The sequence below is a fragment of the Colletes latitarsis genome, chromosome 7 (genome assembly GCF_051014445.1).
Source record: "Colletes latitarsis isolate SP2378_abdomen chromosome 7, iyColLati1, whole genome shotgun sequence".
NCBI lineage: Eukaryota > Metazoa > Arthropoda > Insecta > Hymenoptera > Colletidae > Colletes > Colletes latitarsis.
In genome coordinates, this window is record NC_135140.1 from 10,292,255 (window position 1) to 10,311,402 (window position 19,148).

The following is a 19,148-nucleotide window of genomic DNA, read 5'->3' on the forward strand; positions in this document are numbered from 1 at the left end:
GTACGAATTAAATGCAAGTCACAAAATTCAGGTATAAAGCTGCCCGAGTATAACGAATAATTCAATTATAATCGATCTAATTCGGATTAAATTTGTGCATGTATAGACGTCCGACAGAGTCGAACAAAATGTAATCTAAATAGTAATTGCACCATAATCAGGCGATAATTAGACAATTACTACACGTTTTAAAGAGTTACGGTTATGCAAACAGCAATCAAACTGTAATTACAATATTATTATACGTAATCGTATTGTAACAAATGTCAGATTACATTTTTACCCAACTCTGAATGTCGGTTACCCGCCATCTCTACTTTTTACTTGTGTTCTAACCTTAAAACAAATGCTGGATTTTTATATTTTCAAGCAGAATTTTCGATGCACCATTGTACTTTATGTACTCATGAAACAATATAATCATAAAACGTCACCCTTTCACGTACGTTTTATCTTTGAATAATCGTGAAGTATTCGAACAGACATTGAACGATATAAGTGATCTATAATCTATGACAGGGATAAGTACAGGCGAGATATCTGGTCACATTATTTTAATGAATTACTTATTTCAGAGTATGTATTTCTTTTAACTCGGATATTTTAAATACTGTAGATTTTTGTGATCAGATGTCAATAAAGATGCTTCCTTTCTAACATTCTCTCAATTAGTGTTATAAATAGCGTCCTTACTGTTTGTATAAAGCTCTCGAGACTTTAAGGCTTGTTTAAGGCTCGCTTTTAGAACACTGTTCTCAACAATTCCATAACATTCGACTTCTCGTTATGCTGATCGATAGTGGGAAAAATGGCGCCTGTCACGGAGAATCTAACCGATGTACAGAAGAAGATTTTCGAGAAAATCATAAAAAATGAGGTATCGGAACTTAAAACGCTGTTGGCAGCAAATAAAGTTAAAATGGATTTCGTGGATGAAAATGGTATGAGCCCGCTTCAACACGCTTGTTACAAAGGAAACAAAGAAATAGTACAGATGCTTCTTGATCAGGTAGGTTAACTCTTTAATAATGTAACTAAATTATTAAAACGTATTTGAAAAATGTTTTGCTATTTTAATAGCTGTGGTACTTCCATTATCAATAAAAAATTGGCAAAAATATACCTTGGGCATATATTTTTCACTTTCCGTATTCGTGTATCTAACACAAGGTTAGAGAACATTGGAAAACAATAATTTGTTAATTCGGCAAATTGTACTCACCTACAAAATATTTTAAACTAGTGTATTAAAGGAAAGGATAATCATCAAAAATATGGCTATATGTCTTTTTTTTACAATTTAAATGAAAATTTCTTTAATGAAACATGGAAATAATTTTTCTCAAAAACGTTTGTAATAATTTTTGATTGGCGATTTTAAAAATGCATTATATCGCATAATGTATTTAAAAAATTTGGAACAGTTAATTACATTTCTTTAGAATGTCTAATTCTTGCAGGGAGCAGATGTGAACGCGTGTCAACACGAAAATGCATATACGGCTCTCCATCTTGCAGCTTTAAGTGGAAATGCTGAACTTTGCTATCTTCTGATGTCTTATGGGGCACGATTAACAGCAACAAATAGCGTAGGACGAACACCGGCTCAGATGGCTGCCTTTGTTGGCAATCACAATTGTGTAGCAACTATCAATAACTTCATTCCAAAGGCTGACATAGATTATTATGTCAAACCACAAGGGTTACAGACAGAATCAATGCTTCCACCGCATTTAGCAGATTCTTTCCATAAATTTATAATGCAAGTAAACGTACATCCTGTGCGTGTAGTTATGAATTTACAAAGATGCCCTGGTCTTTTGGAAAATGCTACTAAGGTAAAATAAATAATTTCACGCGCGACGATAAAAGTTCCTAAACGACGTCGCCTCTTTCTCTTCCTATTTTTAGGTACACAATGTGCTGGAATGTATGCGTCACAAGGAAATGACGAGGGGCGCGGAGACAAACGAAGTGATGGCGTTCAAGTATCATTATCTGAGTTGCGTTGTGGCAGAAGTAATCAAATTTCAAAAAAGGCAAGAGGCAATGAAGGCAGAGAAAAGTGAAAAAGCAAACGAGGAAGGAGAAGAAAAGAAATCGGACACCATAGAGGTCCTAATAAGGAAATTTTTAAAATGTAGCAAAAGCGACGGTACTCCAGAATACCAAGAAGTATTCCTAAGGGAATGCGTAAGAGAATTTCCGTATAGGGAAAGCCCAATTTTTCGTCAAATGGTAGCAACTCTTGCAGCCACCGATCCACCATCCGCTGTATCGGTAGTGTCGGCTGCAATTAATGGACAGAGAGCATTCTCAGACAATGCGCAAGTTTGCGTCACGTGCAGAGAAGACAAAGCGAATAAAAAATGCAGCAAATGTAAAACTGTGCAATACTGCGACAGAGAATGTCAGAGACTGCATTGGTTCATGCACAAAAAGGCATGCACCAGATTAGGTCAAATCTCGATGCCGAGCACAAAAATAAGCGACGCGGATAAAGAACAAATAAGCAGTACTATAAGCTCCAAGCTACAGAATTTAACTGTTAATTAAGAATGAGAAATGCGAAATTCAATTCCAAACGATCAGTTTCGGTGTGCTGTACGTATGAGTTTAATTGTTAATTATTTTAATTATGTTAGGAAACTAAGAAGAAATATGTTCTGCTATACTTTCAGGAAGCGTCTCGGAGCTTTTAGTTTTTAATTATACAGAGAGTAACGGACTTTTTATGTATCACTATATATTTTTACCTTCCTTTTATCTGAAAAAATTCATCACCATTATGTATTATACATATTTTCGTTATACACAAATACTCGGTTAAAAATGTGATTTCCTCAGGATTGTACTCTTGTGGTCGCCATCGCCATAAAAATAAAATACACTTGTGAATATGTTTTTATCATTTTGAATTTTAATTATCTTTAGAGTCTTGAAACCCTTACTTAAAATCACGATCAAGAAAATGATTTGTGTTAATGAATTTGTTAAACGTTTTTCTTTCACGTAAGATGTATTATTATATTCTAGCGTATAAAAATATTTGGATGAATCAAAAGTTTAGAATAAATTATATTAATCTTTAACAAATGGAAGAAAAACTAATATTTATTTTATTTATTCATCGCGTATTCGTATCTAAATTATATGCGGAAAAATCGGAATGTCTACTGAATTCTATGCAATGTACAGTGCCTTGGACAACAAAGAAATCACCTAACTCTATTTTTGAAATTCTGTTTCATTTAACGAGAGAATACGATCGTTCTTTTTTTACTTACTCGTAATTAGCTATCGTTGACGATCATTAAATCAGTTCCGGTGTCATAGAGCAACGTCGCCAGTTTTCTTCCGTGTTTCATCGACGGCGAAAACAATACCTAATAAAGTTCCAAATAAAATCAAAGATTTATCAAACATTGTTATGCCTATATTCATATAAATCTTACGAAACTAGCCTTCGATTTGCAATCGATTTTTGCAATGATTTACAATGATTTAAAAAAAAAAAAAATAGAATTAGCGCGTGTAGAAATTGATCAATCGTGAAAATATTAGAATGTAATGCGTTCTAATTTAGAAATATTAGTAGAAGCAATTCTTTCTTTTCCAAATTCAAATGCAAAAACAATTTTCAATAGTCGCGGATATAAAAAATAAAAAACATCTATCTAACGATACTATTTTCAAAATAATTTGCGAAATGCTTCTTTAAATAATTTAGATTCACGTACATATAGTTGAATTTTGTTTTTTTTTTTATTATGTGTAAATTATAGAAATATATTTATATTATTTATTCTATTTTATTTACTTGTAAAATATGTACTATTTCTATTTATTGTTTTTAAAATGTATGTAATTTTTATTTGTAACTATACAAAAATATATATTTTTGTTCTATAATTACTGGTAAGATTTTTGTCACTATTGCAACAAATATTGATACTACCACCATTTCTACCAAATAAAATTGTTGTTTTAAGGTACGTGAAACTAACGTTTTTATTGTTATTTCTATATCCTTTCCTGCTTACCTACTTATTCGTACGAGTATTTTGTATAAATAATGTAACATTTCATGTTGTTTTATAAATAAAAAATTATTTTTGAATACAAAAGAAATCATATATTAAATGGTCTTTTCTGCGTATATTTACCTCGTCCTAGATTACTGCAACGTGTCTGCAATATTGCATGCTATATGGATATTATCGTTGAACCAACTTCTTTTTCTAAAGATGGTTGAAACTAACAAACCAATTTTACGTTAAGTCGCATTTTAATTTCATGAAAATATCTAACAATTTATTACAACGAAAAACTTACAATGAAATAATTTAGTTTGTGTTCGGATTTCGTTCCTAATTCAACACTATCGATACTTGAAATACTTGAATCATCGTAGCTAGGTTCACAAATGTACAATTAGAATCTAGAGATTTTTTAGTACCGTTACGCTATCGTGTGGTTTAGTACACACAGCGCCGCGACGGGAATTTATTAGAACTGGATTAATCACTAGCAAGTCCGAGATTCAAACGAATTCGCGTATTATAATACATATTACTATTGTATAGAATTCAATACGAGCAAATCAAGCCGGGAAAACCGAGTATTGTAAACTTTCTTAACAGCCGCGTTCAGGATTGGTGGGTTTACGATACAGACGTGACTTCTCCGCTATTTTTGAGGATTAAAATTTCGAGACCTTTTTATTTAGCAAACTACATTACAGTCATTAAGAGAAACTCTAAACTCCACTCGAAACCTGAAATCTTTGGAGCTCTTCCTCGCTTCAATAGCAGCGATTGCTGTATCGTAAACCCGCGTCCGCATACAGCTGCGGAACACCGGGGTCTTGGGGAGCCGACGATGGGATTCCCCAAATTGTTATTAAAAATATAGCGTTCTCGCTCACCCCTGCGTGGCCTACCTGGACGCTAGACAGCAGAGTGGGCGTAAATGTACAAAATGTTAGGAACCGCCCTATCGAGGTGATGACGTTGAGGATTGGCTTGACCAATCCTCCCTCTGCTGAGCAACGCTGTCCTTTGGTAAGGGCCCCCAAGGGTTGCTTATGGAAAAGTCAGAACTCGCAGAGCAGATCAACTCTCGAGAGAGGACAGCAAACATCTAAAATACAGCCAAGTTGTTAATCTACAAAATAAAGTAAAATTTGGAGTTACTATGGAAAATTTCCAAGTGTTTTATTTTGCGCGCCTTGCCGAGCAGAGCGGTTCAGCGCTCCATGGGCACCAACCCACCTCCTTATCCCCCTAAACCGCAGATCGGGACGCAACAGTATCATCAATGGTTTTGAAGATATTTAATTGAGACAATTTTAATCGGAAAAAACTCTCTATCCATAGAATATACAGGTTAATCGGAAGCAATCACGAAAAATCATTGTGATTGGGACGAACGTAACGAATCTCTAGTTACTGACAATGAGTTTGAGTTGGCATCTATGCACTTAACACACTGACATAGAATAACAACAATATTATTCTGTGTCTTTAGTTGTGTAGACTTGATTTCTTTTTAAATACCTTGTAATTATATTCGAAGGGCAAGAGCCATGATAAAATGGCTTTAACGTATACCAATTACCCAAATAATACGGCTGAATTTAATTTTATAACAGAAAAGCTTCTCATATTAACCCAAATAAAAAGCAATGACACAAAGTTAATTAACAATTACCTTTGCGAGCTTAATAAACTCGATTTTCGATATGTTACTATTTTAAATAATGATGTAAGTTAATTTAAAGTAACTTTGAGCTCCTTTAATTAATGTTGAGTAATAATATTTATAGAATATACTATAATAAATTATTTAAGGCTTTCGATTTGTTTATTTCATTGAAATGTTTCAGGAACTACAATTACTAATTAAGCAACTATGTATGGTCATTGTACCTTTGCAAACCGTTCTGATTCAGAATACTTGCAAACTATTAGTTAGTTTGATACAAAATAATGTAAAACTTCAAGGAGAAACACTGAAATGTTTCCAGCAATGGATTTTAGCAGTTTTGGAATCAGCTGCTCTAATTGCACACAATGACATCCTTTGTGCCTTGAAAACTATTTTAATCAATGAGCATTTTGATGATATTAATCATGTAAATATCATTCTTTTTAAAATAACATTTTATATTACATTATAATAATTTGAAATATTGTAAATACATTTCATTTAAAATAGCACGTCTTTACAGTATTTACAATTATTACTTGGAAACGAAAGATTGCTGAAGAAATATTTAACTCCATCTGATTCAAAATGGTCTGAAGTTCACTATCAAGCGGTTGGTTGTTTAGAAGGAATTTTGATAAACAAACATAGTGATACTCCTATAGCACAAGGATTTATATGTATTATAAAAGATATTGTATTAAATATTGTTTCATCCTTTTTATACTTAAACAGCAATAAACTTTATTGCTCTAAAGTAAGTAATAAATTTGCAATATAGACTAAATTTAAAGACTATCACGTATAGAATTAAATTTTTAGATTTTAAGTTCATGCTTACATATCTTGCACATTATAACTGCCAATAAGTTATTACCGCATTCCACTGATTCAATGGGCGAAATTTTGGGAGTGGTACAAGCATTTTTATTTTATGGTATTAAGAAATATCCACACGCAAAGCCACAACTTCTGCGACCAGCAGCAATGAATCTTCCGGAAACGATTCACGTTATTCCTAGATGTAAAAATTTGAAAAATCATAAAGCAAAATCGAAAAAACAGCTAGTCAAGAAACCTGTTGGAGATGTAAAAAATAATATTGTAACTGAATGCAAAGGTGTTGGTGCGCATTCCAGCGATTCTGATACCTCGGACACTGAAAGTAATAATTCTGATTATCTGGATTCCAAAGTAAGATTGGAGGCAGTATATTTGTTGCAAGCGATCATTGAAAATTCACAAAGTCGTGAAATATTTGGATTTTGGCCACAAATTGTAGCCACTGGATCACGAAGCGACGCACGAGTGTTAACTAGAAGTATTTTAAAAGAACCTGTATCAAAAGTGAAACAAACTATGTTGAGCACATTAACAGAACTACTTATAGATGCTAAGTCTTTTTTAATACACGCAGAAGACGCCCACCATACGTCTTTTATTACCTTTTTTGGCACGGTGTGTCTAATGATAAAAGAATTACATTTCACGCTGTCCTTAGTTTTAAATAGTGACAAAAATGTAGCAGTTTTAACTCATGCTTTAAAATGTGCTGCCGCTCTAATTCAGGGTACGCCGTATTCGCGTTTGAAAACAGGACTAGCTACAAAATTAATGAAAAATTGCGGGCCATATATATTTCACAAAGGTATTTGCGTTATTAATGTACGCTTGTACAAAAATCAACCGGGTACATTTATTATATTTTTTTATAGATCCGACAGTTCGAGTTGCAGCGCTATCAGCTTTTGAGGCTGTTGCTTCCCACGATCCAGTGACGCCTGAAATATTTGATATACTTGCGAAACAATCAACTTTGAACATAGAATCGGAACATCCATATTTAAATACTTCGCATAGCGACAATACGGAAGAAGAAGTAGACATCGAAGACCTCGAAAGTAATATAATTGATGAATATGAAAATAAATTATTGAAAGACACAAACATCTGTTTCTTGATTCACGTTTGTTTGGAGAACATATCAAATAAGGTATAATTATATTTAAATATCGTAAGATGAAACGTAAATCGTTTTAGATAACGAATTATTAATTGTTTGATCACAGACAATGAACACACCTGTCCGCCTTCAATCTCTAAAACTAATCGGTAGAATGGCATTCGCTACCGGAAGTCTCGTGTTTTCACACGTAGAACTAGTTACAACAACTTTAACAGCTGTTATACAAGATTCTGAAACACAAGTAATATTACATGCTTGCCGTACTCTAGAAATTATGGCTGGTTGCCTGATAAACACCGACTCTGAAAACGATAATGCTTCAGTGTTTTGGAATGTTATATTTGAACCCATAACGCTGCTTCTTCAACATCCACAAACAATATTAAGAGAAGCTGCGTGCGATTGTTTAGGCAGCATTAGTCCCACTGTATTAAATCAACTATCGGTAAGTATTTATGCAGAAATTTTAATAATACGAATTAAGGCTTTTTCGTCTAATGTAATATTCGATATCACTAAGTCTACAGGTTTTGCTCTAAAAATTTACCCTTTTATCGAATAATGTATTAGACAAAAAAGTTGTAATTCGTACCCGAAGCTGAAACTGAATTCTGAAAAACTTAGGGTTTATTTCAGGACCTGATTTCAGTTTCGGGATCCGCACACCTCTAATATCAATATATACACTTTATGAAAGTGTTTTAGAGACAAAAAACAGTTCTAATTATCACAGTACTGTTTGGCGCAGTACACGATGAAGAAAGTGCCGTAAGAGCCGCTGGATTACGAGCGTTAGGGATGTTGGTTACTTTACCACCACTGAAAGAGGAAACTGGATTTTTAATGGATCTAGCTGATATAGTTTGTTTGACTGCTGATGATAGAAATCTTGGCGTTCGCGTCAAAGGAACCTGGGCATTGGCTAATTTATGCGATTGCCTTTCCAAAGACAAGTTAGTTATAAAAGTATTTATAATTTGAATAAATTTGTATCCTATTCTTAATATCTTTATAATTAACATATTCCTCGTTTTCATTACCAATTCTTAAGATATTTGTACAACTTTCATTACAGAGATAATGAGGAAGTGGAGCCACTTCCTCTCGAGGTTTTGTTACCAAAGCTTTATCAGGTCAGCATCAAAGCAATTAAGGATAGTGATAAAGTAAAATGCAATATAGTTCGAGCTCTTGGAAGTATTTTGCACTTATGCCCGAGCAAGCATATATTAAGTGATACATCATCGGGATTGAAGGCTCTTATAAATTGTGCCACTTTAGGGAACGATATGAAAGTAAGTGAAAATTTAATCTATATGTATGTTAATCAACGATGTAAACTATTTAGCGTAGTTCATGACGGTTAAGAACTTTTATAATTCTTATCATCTTGCAATATATTGTTTTAATATAATCAATTTTGTTTTATTGAATATTAAAGGTGCGCTGGAATGCCTGTCGAGCCATAGGATTAGTTTTAAGTAACAATCCAGATGATATATTACCATCTTCTTGGCGGGTACGTAATTAAAGAGATGAATACTGTATATTATTTCCTTTTCATATTACATATAATACAGATTTGCTGGTTTAATAGGATCAAGTGTTTCCTGTATTATGTAATTTAATATGCGATAGTCCGAACTTCAAAGTTCGCACTAACGCAGCGTGGGCATTATACGCTTGTAATTCTTACGGTAAATATACCGCAACTTTGTGGAAAAGCATTATTTTAGCATTTGAAAACTCTCAGTACGTGCCAAGCTACATCGAGTATCCCCATCGTGATGCTCTTGTTCAACAAGTAATTAAAATTATTACAGTTCGCACAGTTATGATTACGAATATTAATTCTTGCTATGATTTCTTTAGTTGTGCCTCACGCTCAGTCATTTGGCTGCTTGTACAGAGGTGTCAGATTTACAAAATCTTTGGACAGAGGTTGGAGATCACGTAGATGATATTTCTAATTACATGAAACAATTCCAGGTATAATGATTTATTGTATTAGGTGTACAACTTAGCTTCCGCCGTTTTCATATAGCTGGCTTCAGCGATGGTCGAAATAAATAGATCATAAATGTCATTCGATAAACTTGGGCATCTGTCAACGTACCCCCGTACAAACATTGGTCGATTTGTGTCTGCATCATAAAGTTATTCTCGATTGAAAATGTCAGTTTACGAGCTAAATTTTCGTCATTTGCGGGAAGTTTTAATTTTCTGCTTCACTATGAAGAAATCTGCGACTGACTGTTCTCAAATACTTATGGGGAGACCGCTATTAGTGAAAGAACGTGTCGCGAGTGGTTTCAACGCTTCAAGAACGGTGATTTTGACGTTGAGAACCGGCATATCGGTGGAAAAGAGATTTTCGAAGATGTAGAATTGGAAGTGTCAAACTCAAGAAGAATTGGCACGATCATTGGGAGTGATTCAACAAGCCATTTCAAGAAAATTGGGTGCCGTACAAGTTGAAGCCGAGAGATTTCGGGGGAAAACGACGAAAGCAAAGTTGCACACCTAATATTACTATTACTAGCAGTTTAAAAAATCGGAAAATTAACTACTAGGAGCATGTATATATATGAATCTATTTTAGGAAATTATCGTGCCCGAAAAAATTGGAGATTTAATAAAAGCGAAATCTCAGTTGCAAAAATATGTGAAAAGTGCTCCTTTATTGGAAGAACGAAAGATTGCCCAAACTTTGGCAAGCATTTTTGAACGAACAAAATGACACGGTAGTTTCGATCTTATTACCCCAATATTATGATACACAAAACTATTAAAGATTGCGTATTAATTATACATAAATATGAATAAAATGTAAAATTATTTACTAATATATACACTACCAATTATTACATATTTAAATCATTTAATAAGCACTTAAATTTCTAATTTATGTCAAATATTTGTACATATATAGGTATTTAAAGAAAATTTAACAATTCCTTTGATCATGTTTGTAAAAAATACGTATTTTGATCATTCTGGTAGTAAGAATCATGATTGGATATGAATATAAAAGTTATAGTCACAGCAGTTTTCAACAGTTTTCGACAATTGTACTTATACATTCTGTATTTTTATTTCAACTTGTGTCTTTATGGTCAATATGACTCGATTTTTCACTTTCCGTATTAGATACTTCACTATCATGAACAATTTCGAAGTCATTTTTCATGTTACACTCGTTTTGCAAACGTAATTCATCATTTTGATTTATATTGTTCTTATCTATACTTTTATTTATAGATGATGATGGATATTGTACATTTCTATTGTTTTCAACTGCACTATCTTCAGTTTCATCATTAGACATAACTTTGTATTCATTATCATTTTTGTTATCCGACTCTGGTTCACTTGAACTTTGTTCTTCTGAATCGCTGTCTTCGTTTTTGTTACTTTGATCTACATTTATTAATTTTGTTCGTTTCCTTTGTTTCCATTTTTGCTTCTTTTTTAATCTTTTTGCTCTTTTTTTTGCCGTTATTTCCTCGGCTGTTTTTTTATTCTCTTCTAGCTTTTTATGATACTCCGCATCTAAAAGTTCCTAATAAAACCCCCATAAATATAAAACACTTATATAATTTTTTATTTTACCGAGAATATTCAAAACTTCTTCATGCCTTTTCATTTACATTGATTGCTCTTAAGTTGTTCAAATTATTGCGCGAAAACTAAAAATATTCTATATTTTAACCCTCGCTGTACCATGCCTGAAACTTTTCAGATCCAGAGCTGGAGACTACGATAAATAATAATAATAATAAACAAATTTTAGTTCAAAATGTTTGTGTACATAAGGTTATGGGTTTGGACCCAATCATGAACGTCCAATCATTGGTACTGCAAGGGTTAATGGTATAATTATTTCATAGTATTCCTGTTGGTATTAACATTAGTCAAAAGTTTACAAGCACTAGGACTTATTTATAGTATTTTAATATAGCATTATGCGTCAAAATGTCGATTAGAGGTAAACATTCCATTATACGAACGTTTCATTATTACACGGGACAATCTTAAGGTAGGATTTCAATTTCATAGACTAAAACATTGACATCCTTATACAATGAACTGAAACTCAGAGTTAACGTTACCTTACGACCCTTTTCTTGAATAAACTTCTGTCGTGCATATTCTTTACGTCGTAAATGTCTGTACACATGAAACTCTCCACTACCTGCACCTGCACTACTGCCCATTACATTTCGAACAAATTCTGGCACTGTTGGTGTGTTCTTACTTTTAGGTCGTTCTGGTAAAATAACAGGCTTTTCCTATTACAACGAGAATCGAATTTTATATCGTGCTCTTACAAAAACGTACAAAAAAAGAATAAGATTATTGCATAAGTTTATTAAATTCTAATTAAAGATGTATAAACGAAAGAACATTTTAAACATATTATACATACTGGATTTTTCATTAACTTTTGAAGCTTTAATCGCTGTAAATCGATTGCACTTTTTGCAACAACAGGCCTTTCTTCCTCTTTCTCTTTATTCTCTGGCATTTTAATTACTAATTGTTATTACAACAGTTTTACGTACTTATAACATTGTTACACTAAGAGGTTAGGCATAAACAAACGTGAAACACACACAGCTCAGTGTTATCAAACCGGGTACTGAGGCAGGTGCACCGGGGACACCTCATTCCACTTTCTTACACTATGCCAGATTACGCGTATATGAGCTCGTAAAGTTTCGGAGAGTCGACAAAGGCAAACTGACACTCGCCCTCTTTCTCGATTCTCCGAAGCTGCCCGAAGTAATTTCGGACCGTCTCGTAGGAGTCGAGAGAGAAGACAAATGTTAGCCTTTCTCTCTCGCTAACGGCCACGCGTCGTTAAGTTAAAAAATTCGAAAAAAATGTGTCGTTTTCCGATATTAATAACTATTTAATTACGGACGGAATAGTTGTAAAAAATATGTTAGAATGTTGTTAAGAGTCTACACTATAGTATTAAACTTTGAAAGTTCATAAATTAATCTCAGGAAAAGAGTAATTAGTAAATTATCAAGAATTGGTCTTAAGCAATAAGACAAAGTCTGTGGAACGTCTCCTTATCTTACTATAAAATCCAAAAATAAAAGCATATTTTTACTTCTTAAAATATGCTCTTCGCTTTTTCGTTTTTAAAACATTCTTTCAAAGCCAAGAAACTAGGATCTATTTGCTTCAAGAATCTGCAACGTTACTTTTGCAAAGCATGTTGCAAAACCTTTTAGAGTTGTTGAAGCAAGTAGATACAATAATTGATAGTAGATTTTTCGAGTCACAGAAATCAAATCGAGCTTAATAGAGTATACGTTGGTTCGGAATGCGACAGCTTTCTCAATGAATTGATGGAGGAAGGCAAATCCGATATTGTTAAAATCGTTCGAGAATTTCGAGTTTCTTCATTTCATTAGTTTAACGATTCAATGTTACGCCACGTCATAATTAAATAACAGTTTTTTATATTTCCTTCCTGATGGAAGAGACCACCACCTTTCTGTGATTCACTAAAGTTCGTTACTTATTTATGCTTGAATAGCATATTCTAACTTCGCAGTTTCTACGTTTACTGAAACTTGTATCGAAATATACGTATATTATATATGTATGTATATGGTAATTGCAATTACAACAATTCATAAAGAAAGAAATATATATAATTAATTAAATAAATATCACTCGGAAATATTCAATCGCGATCAGAATACAGTTAAATATAAATTATTCCAATTTATCGTTGATATCTACCGACACCATTTTTGTATACTTCGATATATCGAAGTGGATAAAAAGTTTGTTAACGATTTTCATATTTTATCTTAATAATTATGATCATGCTTGCACCAAATGATGTAATAAAGAAATAAAAATATATAAATATTAATATGCCTGTTAATTTTTGTTATAATTGTTTAAACGTTACCAATATTCCCTCCAAACTTTGTCGAGTTGCCTGCCATCTGTTATGGTGTCGTTTACGCGCCAATAAAAGCTTCCATGGCGTCGAATTTCAATCAGAGACTGTAACAGAAATAAAATACAAATTAAACCATAATTAAACAATAATTTATAATAATGAGGAAATATCAAAAGGTTAGGAATACGTACTTCGTTGGTCGCGATATGCCGACACGTCTTGGAATTTCTTGATTTCAAATTCCAATAAGAGACTGTAACAGAAACGAAATAAAGATCCATTAAAGAACATAAACGATTATTATAATTAAGTAATGATCAAATCGAAACCGTATTGCAAGAGGTCGTAATTAAAACGCGAGTAGTAATAATGACGAAATATGAATAGGTTAGTATTACGCACCTCGGTCGCGAGACGCCGGTACGTGTTGACACGTCTTGCCAGGTTAATTTTCAAAGTACGAATGATGGCCCGTCGGCTGTGCCCGGTAACGCTCGCGAATTAAGTGGCGGGGTGGGGGAAAAGCCGATGTCTCACGAAGCTTGTTAATGTACAAATTAAATATAACTCACACGTTTGTCGATTTATAGTAGCAGATGATAAGATTCTTGAATTTGTTAACATTATTCACTTCGATGATTACATGCAAATTATTTACATGAAAGTAAAAATGCCTGGGCAGTCAAGATTCGAAATCGTATGCTATGACGTAAGATCGGATTTCAGTTGTTTTTAAGAATGAGAAGGCAAATGTGAGCCTTTCTCTCTCGACTCCCACGAGACAGTCCGAAATTACTTCGGGAAGCTTCGGAGAATCGAGAAAGAGAGCATGTATCAGTTTGCCTTTGTCGACTCTCCGAAACTTTACGAATTCACGTACGCGTGATCTGACATAGTGTGAGAAAGTGAAATGTGGTGTCCCCGGTGCACTCGGGGCTCCGTCTGGTATCTTTGGTTTAGCATCTTACCCGGTTTGGTAACGTTGATTCAGTTATAAGAATCGATACATCATGGAATTTATTCTAGAGTTCCATCTAGCGAACTTAAGAGAAAGCATTCTACTTTTTCTTCTCTGATCCACTAGGTAGCGCAACGTATGGTTATTACCATAAATGGTATATGCAATTGCAAACAATTAATTATTAAAATACTATTTTAAAAACGTGTACATCCTCGATTAATTATTCTCCGAGATAGTTTTAATTAATATAACTCTTTTTATCAATCAAGACATATATATATGTACATGTCAAGTTTTTCAACGTATAGAATTTTGTTCACCATATTAACTTTAATTTTGCTTTATATATTAAATCTATAATATTTTTCTATTTTATATAATTACTTTTGTATTCTATCTACACACATACATCTTTAACAGTCCAAACCACATACATATATTACATTTTACCCATGGTGTTTATTCAAATGAATGTTAATTACAATGTTTTAAGAAATTACGATACAAATAAAACTGCTAACGAAAAAAGTACATATGAAAACGGTGAAAATTACTAAATAATTTTGACATTGATTTTCGTATATTCGTGTACACTATGCATAAATGTATTATGTGTAGTATTGGTAGGTCGACAAAATATTCGTTTCAGGAGGAACTGACGACAGTTGTATAGCAATCATTTTTCTGATAAAAGAGGCGGACAAAATGAAACGGACCCTTTAGTGAAATTTTTCTTAGTGACAGTAACAATGACATGTTACTAATAATTTCAAAGCGATCCTGTTGGTAGCAGTAATAGTAGCAGAAGGCTTTCAATATTGACGCACATTGACGCTTATCGAGAATCTCGTAATCGTCGAAGACTGAAAAAACTCTGCTGTCAAATTCAAAGTGATTTTCAGTAGAAATATCACGCTGCGTTTATTTCAGAAACAATGTCAGATACGATAATAGATGAAAGGTAATTTCTACAAACTCTTACTGTCAGTGTGTTTCATAGACATTCAATTGTCTAAATATTTACGAGAATTTTTCACAGAGTAACTGATGAAATTGAAGCATTACGGGCGATACTACTCGACGACGAGTTGAATATTAAGGAAAATGACAGGTAAGTCGAAAAATTTAACACTTGTGACCGAATCACCGAACTAGTTTGATGAAAAATTTAATCTAATTGTTATTTGAAAATGTTGAATTCTCGCTAGCCTTAGTAATAGTGTTGCATAAAATTCCATTTAAAACAGAAATTTTTTTTATTTTATTTGTCATAGAAAAAAAATTTCTCAATTGTCTTTGTTTATTAAATATATATTAATATTTATAAAACACGAAAACAATTCGTTATTTGATAGTTAATCATTTGTTATACAAGTACTACTAAATACTTGTTGAAATTTTTGTATTCTAGATGTAAAAAAAACAAATTATTTTCATAATATATGATGAATATAAATAATATTATAATTTTCTATTCTTAAAATTACACAATAAATCATTATCATACCATGCCCAAAAATACATGCTTTTTAAAATAATATTTTTAATTTACTTTGATAATGCAAAACTTTAATTTAATTTTGTATAAACATATATTTTTATTTGAAAATCGTAATAGTATACATTATTATTTATTAAATAAGTGATATAGTCAAATATATGCAAAAATTTAATATATATTTCTATATCAAAGTTGACAAATAGATACTTATTTAATAATGTATTCTTTTTTTTTTTAATAATGATGATACTTGTAGTTGTATAAAATTCCTTTTTTAATAATCTTTTAAGCATCTGATAACTAGATTCTCAGCATTTATATTAATTGATATTTAACTGTAATAAAGGAATGTAACGTTCGTTAGATTTGGTTGAATAATATAAGAAATATTAGTAATTTGTAATTTCCTTCTTTGTATATGTAATCAAAACTATTGTTTTTTAGGGGTGAGCCAGAATGTATTGAAACTGTGTTATTTCCTTCGACTGGTGAAGATTCTCAATCACAATATGTTTGTGTAACACTAATTGTTCAATTACCTATGGGATATCCTGATATATCACCTATTATTAATCTTAGAAATCCTAGAGGATTAGACGAAGAAACAGTGAGATTGATGCATTCGGATGCGGAAGCAAAATGTAAAGATTTCGTAGGCCAACCAGTTATGTTTGAACTCATTGAGGTATGTATAGATATAAAAACAACATTTTGCAGAACATTAAACATTTTATCCATTATTATATCAGTTAATAAGAGAACATCTTACAAGAAGTAATCTTCCTACGGATCAGTGTGCCATATGTCTCTATGGTTTTCGAGAAGGGGATGAATTTACAAAGACGGAATGTTATCATTACTTTCATTCACACTGTTTAGCAGCTCATGTTGCAGCTACAGAACGATATTATAGAGAAGAGCAAGAAAAATTGCCACAATGGCAACAAGACTCTACCAATAAGTTTCAGGTATGATTATCATAGTATACTATCCATTAAATTTGTATTACCATTTTTACTTGAATCATAAAGTTAAAAAACACTCAACAATGTTGGTTATTTAATTTTAATATACTTTTTTCAGGCCATATGTCCTGTATGTCGAGAATCAATTAATTGTGATGTAGATAATTTATGGTCTGCACCTCCTCCAATCGATGTGGAAGCTGCAACAGATTTTTCAGTTACTGCAGAATTGAGAGAATTACAAAAACAAATGGCAGCATTGTTCTTAAAACAACAACAAAGGGGCGGTATAATCGATTTAGAAGCGGAAGGTGTAAAAATGTTGGTAAGAACAGAAGATGAATCGGGTGCTACTACTGAAGGACTCAATCCACCAGGAACTAGTTTGAATGCGTATTCAAATCAAACCGTACAACCAGTTAACCAAATGGTATGTTTACATATTTTTTGATAATACTATGAACAGGAAATAATAAACATCACGAATTTTTATATATTTTTTTATCGAAGAATAAATTTTTAAAGATTTATCTTGTTGAAAAATACATTTACTATATGTGTTTGTAAAATACTTTAATAACAAAGTATTTTTCTTTAGCAATTGCCACAGACAAAGCAGCCATCGCACCAAGCACAAAATCATACTCATTATCAATCACGTCAATTACATAATACTTATCATGGACATAATAATCGCGGACATCGCAATAGAGGCCGTGGACGAGCTCATTACCGTCGCCAGCTTGACAGAGTTAGGCAGACGGAATCTACTCCCAGATGACAATGGGTTCAAGATAAACTGTTTACTGTCTGGTCTATAATTTCACTAAGTGTACACAACATGATTAACATGAGTAGCATAATTATGAATGTATTATATAATAACTGTTCAATTTCAAATCACTTTTATGTGATAAAGTTATAGGTATTATCGTTCAGCAACATTCCCGTTGTAACGGTGTATAAAATGAGGCGTGTTAAAACGTTCCAGATCTATCTGTGTAGACTGAAGCCATGGTGCTCTTTCAAACGATCTACAATCGTACAAAGTTCATTAATTTCTTTTAATATAGATATGTATACAGAGCTATACTTAATGTAGTGAATTATAAACGAAAAAGAAAGAAAAGAAAGTGCGCAATCAAATATTACACTAAACATATTTTATACCGGTGGTTTAGAATTTAATGGTATAAGAACATCAAAAGAAAATAATAATTCGTATCATTTATATTACGTGGTTTTTACGATCATTTTTAACTGTGCTTTTTAATTTGTAATACTCATTTTCGCGCTATCACAAATATCAATTGTCAACGATATTATAAATCGTGGCTTATAACAGAGCAGACATGGATCAGTGTTTAAACAGATATTAACTTATTCCTTTTAAAGGGATCGAAAATTGAACGCGTACATTCACTGGCAATGTAAATCTTTAAAAAAAAAATATGTAATGCTATTATATCTCAAGTTTAACATACGAAATATACCTTTCAAGAGTTGGGAATCTTGGTTTAATGCATGACTCAACCACTACTTCTAAAAAACCGTTCAAAAAGTAATCGAAGAGCCATAATATATTGTTTTCCTAATGTGATGCGTTATTTTGTATACATACACATACAAAGTGGTCTGTTATTGATTATATAATCAGGAAGTGGGTGATCATTCATAAAAGAATAAGTCGAAATTGCACAAGCTCCATTTGAAAAAATTTACTGTGTATGTACTTTCTACTTATTTTTTCACGAATAACTACCTAGTTCCCGGTTTTAAACATTATCATAAACGAATCACTCTGTATAATATCTGCTTTCCGAAAGCTTCTATATGTTATCGAATTTTTTCATTCTTCTGTATAGTTGGAACTTGTTTTTTCTTCGTTTTGTAGTTACATATTTAGCAAAATAACGAGTTTTATTTTAAGTATTTCTTTGTCGTATACAAATGAAGGTACTATCGATAGTTCAATGTTAAAAAAATACAATCAATTTATTCCAGTATGAATGCTTTTTATAAATGCAGCTTTGTTATGTTATAATTTACATATTATTAAGATTATTGTGATCAGCAAAAACTAAAATAGAAAGTACTTTTATAATAAAAGTTTT

General features: G+C 32.3%; 4 protein-coding genes and 1 long non-coding RNA gene across 6 annotated transcripts; 3 read left to right on the forward strand and 2 right to left on the reverse strand.

The window, feature by feature from the left end:
• The first annotated feature begins 164 nt into the window (after positions 1-164).
• Positions 165-2,900, forward strand: LOC143343817 (ankyrin repeat and MYND domain-containing protein 2). The gene is made up of 4 exons (XM_076769079.1): positions 165-1,009; positions 1,461-1,838; positions 1,912-2,604; positions 2,682-2,900. Exons 1-3 carry the CDS (start codon positions 809-811, stop codon positions 2,554-2,556), a joined length of 1,224 nt encoding a protein of 407 aa, XP_076625194.1. The 5' UTR covers positions 165-808; the 3' UTR covers positions 2,557-2,604; positions 2,682-2,900.
• Positions 2,901-3,309: 409 nt separating this feature from the next.
• Positions 3,310-4,411, reverse strand: LOC143343818 (uncharacterized). Its single transcript, XR_013080012.1, has 3 exons — positions 4,336-4,411; positions 4,167-4,257; positions 3,310-3,386 (listed from the first exon to the last, which is right to left on the reverse strand). It is a non-coding gene; the product is annotated as an uncharacterized LOC143343818 (long non-coding RNA).
• Positions 4,412-5,506: 1,095 nt separating this feature from the next.
• Positions 5,507-10,415, forward strand: LOC143343688 (HEAT repeat-containing protein 6). The gene is made up of 12 exons (XM_076768838.1): positions 5,507-5,766; positions 5,888-6,136; positions 6,233-6,466; positions 6,532-7,357; positions 7,425-7,702; positions 7,779-8,120; positions 8,381-8,628; positions 8,751-8,970; positions 9,117-9,194; positions 9,273-9,479; positions 9,548-9,664; positions 10,278-10,415. Exons 1-12 carry the CDS (start codon positions 5,596-5,598, stop codon positions 10,413-10,415), a joined length of 3,108 nt encoding a protein of 1,035 aa, XP_076624953.1. The 5' UTR covers positions 5,507-5,595.
• On the reverse strand, positions 10,325-12,309 carry LOC143343689 (uncharacterized). The gene is made up of 3 exons (XM_076768839.1): positions 12,105-12,309; positions 11,788-11,967; positions 10,325-11,237 (listed from the first exon to the last, which is right to left on the reverse strand). Exons 1-3 carry the CDS (start codon positions 12,201-12,203, stop codon positions 10,773-10,775), a joined length of 744 nt encoding a protein of 247 aa, XP_076624954.1. The 5' UTR covers positions 12,204-12,309; the 3' UTR covers positions 10,325-10,772.
• A 2,314-nt stretch (positions 12,310-14,623) lies between these two features.
• On the forward strand, positions 14,624-19,122 carry LOC143343213 (E3 ubiquitin-protein ligase RNF25). 2 transcript variants are annotated; one of them, XM_076767861.1, is made up of 7 exons: positions 14,624-14,722; positions 15,218-15,529; positions 15,608-15,679; positions 16,514-16,754; positions 16,819-17,037; positions 17,153-17,464; positions 17,633-19,122. In XM_076767861.1, the coding sequence occupies exons 2-7, from the start codon at positions 15,504-15,506 to the stop codon at positions 17,813-17,815; spliced, it is 1,053 nt and encodes a 350-aa protein (XP_076623976.1). In that variant the 5' UTR covers positions 14,624-14,722; positions 15,218-15,503; the 3' UTR covers positions 17,816-19,122. The 2 variants fall into 2 exon arrangements, with proteins under 2 accessions (XP_076623976.1, XP_076623975.1); XM_076767860.1 differs by lacking the exon at positions 14,624-14,722 and having other exon boundaries at positions 15,114-15,529.
• The last annotated feature ends 26 nt before the right edge of the window (positions 19,123-19,148 follow it).